The following is a 7,089-nucleotide window of genomic DNA, read 5'->3' as shown; positions in this document are numbered from 1 at the left end:
CTAAAAAAAAAAAAAAAAAATGCAAAATGGTTGTACATACCTCGTGCTACATAACAAATTGGAAGTTCCATTTTTGTCATTTTTTTCTTCGTTCATAAATTAAAATTACATTCCCAGCAGTCTATCGACCGTGTCTGCGGGTTTGTTCGTTCTGTCCTGGATCCACTGCTTCACCAAGGAGATGTTGTTGTTCCATCTTTGACGATAAGAAATGGAATAAAAGAAATGCTCCAATGTCGCAATGTTGCCATGTTGCTTCTCCACGGAAATGTGTGCAATTTTAAAGGGGCAGTGCCCCTGCAACGCAATCGCGGAGTGGTTACATTTTCGAACCTCTGAATGGACTCCACGGCGCACTCATTCTGCATCTTCATCTTTTCTATCTCCTTTATATCTGTCTTCTTCACGTTTTCCAGCTCTTTCTTTTTCTCCTCCAGATGGCTCATTAGCGTTTTGGCTTCCTCTAGCTTGTCTCTCAAGCGGTCCTGCGTGTCCAATGGGGCAGTGTCGTATAGGTACACACATCCAAAGATACAGATGTACACATGCACACACTGACGCCGGGCGGACTACGGATAATGAAAAGAAAGGAAAAAAAGAAGAATCGCTGCCATCATACCTGCGACATGCTTAAACAGTTCGTGAATTCTTCGTAGCTCTCCTTCTCCCTTTTGGCGTTTTCTTCATACTCTTCCTTCTTTTCTCTTGCAAAGAAAGAAGTGTGTGTGAGGGGGGGGTGGTTTTGTTCCTTCCGCTTCTTTCTTTTTGCGTACTAAGTGTACTACTACACATTTGCAAAACCAATTATGCACACTTCATCTCCTGGTACGAATTCTCCAGGGTGGAGGATTCCTCAGTTTTGAGAACCCTTCAGGGGAAGAAACAAAAATGAGGCGAGGTGAAAGACGAGAATAAGGCACATGCGTAACGAATTAGCAAAACGGTCAAGTGCAGAAAGAGGTGCACCTTGATCATGCGTGCGTGGAGGACGGACGACTCACTATGCCGTTCGTCCCCTTTCTCTGTTCGCCGCTTTACACATACCAGTAAACGTTCTGCGAACCGACCTTCTCCGACTTGACTTTGTTATCATCTACCAGCTGCTGTAGTAAGTCTTAATTGGGGAAGGAACCCACCAGGGGTGTTTCATATATAGCTATTTTTGCATACACGACAGGATTATGAACCAAATAGGTGCAGCTTCTTTGCAGACGTTTTAACCCTTGACGAAGAGGGAGCGGATTCCCTTGTTTGGCGCAAGCGCCTCCAACTCCTTTAGTATGAAAAAGGATTCACTCTCCAGCATGATGTCATACACGATTTGTTTTTTTTCGTCGTTGCTTTTTCCCTTTTTTTTCATTATCTCTTCGATTTGTTTCGCAAAGGAGGGGTGTAAAAGTGGGTTACACACTCACAAGGGAAGGGGGCTGCCTTGTGTTGCTTTTCTTTTTTTTTTTTTCATTTTTGTGCAGGGAGGTTTCTCTTTGGTTACAATTTGTGAGCAGAACAGGCGTGGTATGTAAACCCCGTCTGCTTCCGCTTCGTCCGTTGCCATACTTCTCTGTACGTACACGTATTTCGTTTGTTGCGACCTGTACGATATGTGTGCACCGGCCAAGTTGGCCGCCTTTGTCTTCTCAGCCGCGCGCCAAATGGGATAAACGATGGGAGACCTCTCTCTCGCCATAGATAGCTCTTTCCCCTCATGGAGGACTCCTCCTCACCATGGTAAAATCCACGTCCCTTCCGAAATGACAAAAAAAATTATTTCCCCTATCCGCCGTTCTGTATGTGCACCCAAATGAATATGCTTCAAGAAAAGAAGCACATTGGCCAATTTTTGAAAAAAAAAAAAAAAAAAAAAATAATAATAAAATATAAGATTAAATAAAATAAAAACAAGCTTTACAAAATTCTGCAGTGCCTGCATGGTAAACGTGGTGGAAGTTAATCCAGCCCACTTTGAAAACGTAAAAAAAAGGGTTCTAACGTCACACGTGAATGGGCAATGAAGTTGCCTTAATGTGGGAACAACAGGGGTTATCTCTTGTCGGTAGCCACCCAGCAATTACACTGATTGGTATGGTGGGGAATAAGGCGGACGACACACATAAGACAAAGCCGCTCAAAACTTGAAGTACTTCTTCTTTTTCTTTTTCTTCTCCTCCTTCTTCCCCTTCTTGGGTGGGTCGACCTGGGCCGACACGAGTTTGGCCTTATTGGACAACTCCTCATGTTTGCTGAGCTCCTTTTTTATATCTTCTATATTCGTCTGTGGAGGATTAATCTGGAGTTTCTTCCCCGTCTCACTTGGAGCATAAGGTGTTGACATGGCGACTCCGCTGAAAGGGGTCATGATACCTGCTCCCCCTGCCTCTGAAACATTGGACGACTTACTCATGATAGAAACTGCGGGATTGATTTTATATTTCATATTTGAAGCGAATAAATGATTTTGCGACATTGGGATTTCTTCCTTTTGCAGAACTGTGTATGGCTTGATATGTGCAGGATTGAGGTAGCTATTATTGTAAACATATTTTGGCGTTTCATATCCAGAAATGAAAGAAGTTAAATCCACGGACGTTACTCCGCTTTCCATGAAGGGAGTATATGACCCGTTTATTTTCGTATTCGTGGCAACACTGTACAATCCACTGTTGTAATTTCCTTTCATTATGTCTTCATTCAAATGCAGGTTTGGATTTTCCGAATCGAGTCCATTCATTTTGTCTTTCTGTTCCTTTGACTGTCCTTTTTTTTTCTTCTTCTTCGCCTTTGTTCCCTCTTCATCTGCTTCTTCTTCTTCCTCTGCTTCCTCCCTTTCTTCCTCCTCTTCAGAGCTTACATAATTTTCATCAATCTCTCCCCAGAGGAAGTCGTCCGGATACTTACTGCTGTTGTCATTTTTCTGGTGAGATATGAAATTCCCATAAACAATATTTCCCGAGTCATCAACATTTTCGTATTTTGCTTTGGGTGCCTCCTCCTGCGATTTGTTCAATCCACTCTGTGGAGGCAACCCTGATGTGTTGCCATGGGCAGTCTGCCCTGCGGAGCTCTCCGATGTAAGTTCATTCAATCCGGGAATAGATAAATAAGGAAAAGAGGGAGGTAATCCATATTTCTGCATATTAAATAACCAAGGCAAGGGTTCCGTTGGATCTACATTTAGAGCTTTTCTCAGCTTTTCCGAAATAACTCCTGGACGGAATTTTTTCGTTTTTAACTCAAATTCTTTCCCTTCATAGTAAACATCTGCAAATTTGACTAACTTGGGTTTTGTTGCATATTTAAAGAAAGCATCATGAAGAGTCTGGTAGTCGATGTCCATGGTATGCAGCTTGGGTCTGACTCTATCCCGCATTTTTTGCTTTAATGATTTTTGTTCTTCCTTTTCTTTTATGGCTTGTCTAATTTCGCTAATTTTCGTATCTTCAATGTAGGGAGGTAATTGGTATGGGATTTTTTCAATTCCTCTCTTTCCGTGCATATATTTCCTCTTTTGGCACCACTGCTGTGGCACCGGCACAGAATCTTTTAGGCATTTTAACCATACGAAGAAAAATGGGTCACTTGCTGTCGTGTCCCATATTTCGACTAGCTCCGGTTTTTTTGCAAATTCTTTCAACTGCACTATGGATGGTCTGCTTAACAATTTTAATGCTTTCTTCGAAATGGGTTCTTTCTTTTTTGTCTTTCCCCCATTTTCTTCCTCTTCTTCATCATCCTCCTCATCCAAGTCATCATCTGAGTCGTCTTCGGAGTGGCTACTCTCCAGATTTATTTTTTTCTCATCTTCCACTGGCTGTTCGTATTCCGATTGGTCATCCCTGTTGCCTTTAAACTTTTTGTACACATCTTGGAAGTTTTTAAAAATTTCTTCGTCAATATCTGCGTGGGTGAGGAGGAAAGAGATGGGCACAGATGGGTCATACACGAAGGTAGCCACACGCAAGGGTAGCCACACATACGGTGGGAACAGCCTACTCACAATCGGCCACGAGGATCTGGGTTGCATATATGTTCCCGGCGTGTGTTCGCATCTGCACAAGGCTGCTTTCTCTCGCCTTGCTTCTTTCTTACCTTCCTCCACGTACTCCACGTAGGACTCGTGTCCGTAGCTGTTCGCAGCGTCTGTGTTTACAGTACCAGTGCTGTCGATCTTCCTCTCCGTTTTGTCCCTTTTTTCCTTCTTCGCATTTTTCTTTTTCTGCAAAAAAATGAGGGGAAAGGACGCGCAAATGGGGAACACAGGCCAGATTGCCACGGAGTTAGGCTTGTACAAATGCTCACATTTGCATACATGCAGATACAATCCATGAGCGCGCTGCTGCCGCTTTGAACAAGTGATGCGAACTGCTCTTTACACGTGCAGATAATTTTTTCTCTCCTTAGACGTACTATCTTTTTTATGAGATTCTTCGCCTTGGTGGGGTTGGTCCTCCGAAGCTCCTTCAACTTCTTAATGTCAATCACGTCTGCCACAGCCATGGTTGTTCGATGAAGTTTCTGTTCCGCTGACACTTCGTCCTGGCTTTTTAACCGGGCGTTATTTCGTCTTCTTTATTTTGCGAGCTCTACGCTGCATGGCTCTTCTTTTATGCTTCAGCGAAAATGCATCCTTTTCGCATTCGCCTTTACGTGGGCATCAAAAAAGAGAAGTACAAGAATTGAAAATGGAGTCAACCTATGGATCGCTTAGCGGTGCTTCGAGCAAGTCATCATAAATCGTTAGTCATGCAAAAGGGGACTTTATTATATTACGGAAAAAAAATAAAAAAAAGAGGGAAACATTGTATTTACTCGCTTCTTAGTTCGCTAAGCATACTCATTTTACACTTTTTTAAAAAAACGCCTTTTATATCCGATTCGACTCCTTGCCCGTCGAACGTGTCACATGCAGCAAAAAATTGAAGTAAACGTCGTAAAAGAGGCGCGAGTGCGCAGATACATCTTTATCTTCTCATTCCTGTACGTTCATACATTGCGTTTTTTTTTTTTTTTTCTTTTTTATGCCATTTTTTTTCCCCGCGTTAGTTGCGCGCCTGGGTGAGCTCTTCGTGCCAGGAATAAATCCACCTTCGTATGGTCATTTGATCAAATTTTGTTTAATTTTATTTGCATTTCTTTTTCCTCTTTTTTTTTTCCTGAAAAAGGGGCAATCCCCTGCCCGTGCAGATATCGTAAAATTTGATAATTATTTAAAAAAAGTGATGTTGCCTTTTTTATCATGTTGTAAGTCCGCCTTTAGACGAGGCTACCGCATGGAAGGGACAGAGGGAAACAGTTAAATAATTTTATATATCCGCTGTCTGGTCATAAGAACCACTTCACAAAAAAACAGAAAAAGGGAAGGGGTAGAATGTGGGGAAAAAAAAAAAATGCACTACTTATATGAATGCATATGCCTGTGCGCCCCTGCGCGGTGACGCCCGTACTTGTGTAGCAAATAAAGGCAATTCATTTTAAAAGCAGTGTTATCCCCAAAGGGACACACAAACTAAGTCAAGCTTAACCGCTGCTTAACGACAAATGAGAAAAAAATTCTAAAAAGAAAACGCAACAGACGGATAGACAGCCGAAAGAAAATATTGACACAAAAAAAAAACTCCTAAATGGAGAACTGCCATTTGGATGGTGACAACTGGTTCGCATTTTTCCAAACTTTTTAAACCTCCTCCATGGACAGCATGGCATTTTTCAGTATATTCATTTGCTCATTCTGGATGCCCATCAATTCGTGAAACCGCGAGAAGTCGTTCTGTCTGAGTTCTTGAAAGTCAGCAAAGCGTCTTCGCGTATTTCTGTTCGCTGAAAAGGTGCATGTGGTCATATATCACCGCGGGTGCGATGTGCACATGTGGGTGTAATTTGTACTTTACGCGTGTAATTTTTTATTTTCTTATCTCGGCATATGCGAGTGAAGCGTAACGCCTCTTCCCCCCTCAACACCACATCAACATTTGTGAACTTTGACATTTTTCAAAAGTGCGCCATGTTGATCTTACCTTCATTGTTCTTCGTGCGACGTAGCCATAACTGAATTAGCAAAAAAAAAAAAAAAAAAAGTTAACAAAGGGGCTGCGAGAGGGGAACGTGCTCAAAGAACAATAGATTATTTCCACGCACATATGTACACAACTGCTAGCTCTTAATTTTCTTTAGAAATTATCTCTAAAAATACGCAACAAATCTGAATATAAAATACGCTAAATTTTCATGCACAATATGTCACGTGTGGAGCAATCCCTCCTTTTTTTACATTTCGATTTTCCTCCAAAAAGAAGTTAAACATTGGCTGCGCTGATTTCGGTTTTGCGGAAAATAAGCTGAACAAATCGGGCATATTTGTTCCCGCGCTTTGGGCCTAACGGGGGGGGAAAGCATTTGCACAAGGGGAAAATCGCGTAATGAATAAGCCCAATAAACTAGCACAATGAATGAGCCCAATAAACTAGTACAATAAATGAGCCCAATAAACTAGCACAATGAATGAGCCCAATAAATTAGCACAATGAATGAGCCCAATAAATTTGCACAATAAAATTGCCAACAATCCACAGGCGCCACTTCTACATCATGAAAAAATGACTTAATTTATTCCGCCGCTGTCCTCTACACCTTCAGCAGAGATGGAAAAATTGTCAGAAAGAATGTTTTTCCCGCGGAAAATGATAAACGGAAAAGTAAAAAACTGTTCACGAAAATCGGCAACCGTTAGGTGAGGAAAACTATAGAGAATTACAAAATGTGACCAACTATCTAGCATAGTAAGTGGGATTTGTACCTTCGTTTCAGCGAAACTGGGGCCTTCAGGAGCAACTCCAATGGGAGCTGAGCATTTTATGTCTGCACCTTTCCAGAGTAGCGAAATGAGGGAAAGCAAAAAAAGGAACTTCGCTTTATTCATTTTTTTAGAAGACGTAGAAGCTGGTATGCAAATGGAGTGAGGGCAGACGGATGGCTAACAAAAAATTGGCCAAAGATAAAATGAATAAAAGGAAAGCCAAACAGAACGTAACTATGGTGAATAAAATGACGAGTGGGCGCTAATTACACCAGTAAACAAAGGGCACACATTGCAAA

The 7,089-nt window shown here is 41.8% G+C and overlaps 3 protein-coding genes across 3 annotated transcripts; all 3 read right to left on the bottom strand.

Moving 5' to 3' along the window:
- Positions 1-105: 105 nt before the first annotated feature.
- On the bottom strand, positions 106-1,360 carry C922_00168 (hypothetical protein; the record flags this gene model as incomplete). The annotated part of the gene is made up of 6 exons (XM_008815785.1): positions 106-196; positions 334-485; positions 620-704; positions 815-868; positions 1,039-1,114; positions 1,222-1,360. 6 exons carry the CDS (start codon positions 1,358-1,360, stop codon positions 106-108), a joined length of 597 nt encoding a protein of 198 aa, XP_008814007.1.
- Positions 1,361-2,125: 765 nt separating this feature from the next.
- On the bottom strand, positions 2,126-4,494 carry C922_00167 (hypothetical protein; the record flags this gene model as incomplete). The annotated part of the gene is made up of 3 exons (XM_008815784.1): positions 2,126-3,894; positions 4,087-4,213; positions 4,405-4,494. 3 exons carry the CDS (start codon positions 4,492-4,494, stop codon positions 2,126-2,128), a joined length of 1,986 nt encoding a protein of 661 aa, XP_008814006.1.
- Positions 4,495-5,671: 1,177 nt separating this feature from the next.
- C922_00166 (hypothetical protein) lies at positions 5,672-6,913 on the bottom strand (the record flags this gene model as incomplete). The annotated part of the gene is made up of 2 exons (XM_008815783.1): positions 5,672-5,775; positions 6,763-6,913. 2 exons carry the CDS (start codon positions 6,911-6,913, stop codon positions 5,672-5,674), a joined length of 255 nt encoding a protein of 84 aa, XP_008814005.1.
- Between the last annotated feature and the right edge of the window lie 176 nt (positions 6,914-7,089).

The sequence above is a fragment of the Plasmodium inui genome (assembly GCF_000524495.1).
Source record: "Plasmodium inui San Antonio 1 unplaced genomic scaffold supercont1.1, whole genome shotgun sequence".
Classification (NCBI taxonomy): Eukaryota; Apicomplexa; class Aconoidasida; order Haemosporida; family Plasmodiidae; genus Plasmodium; species Plasmodium inui.
Note: the sequence above shows the minus strand (reverse complement) of the source record. Positions and strands in the feature narration are given on the sequence as shown.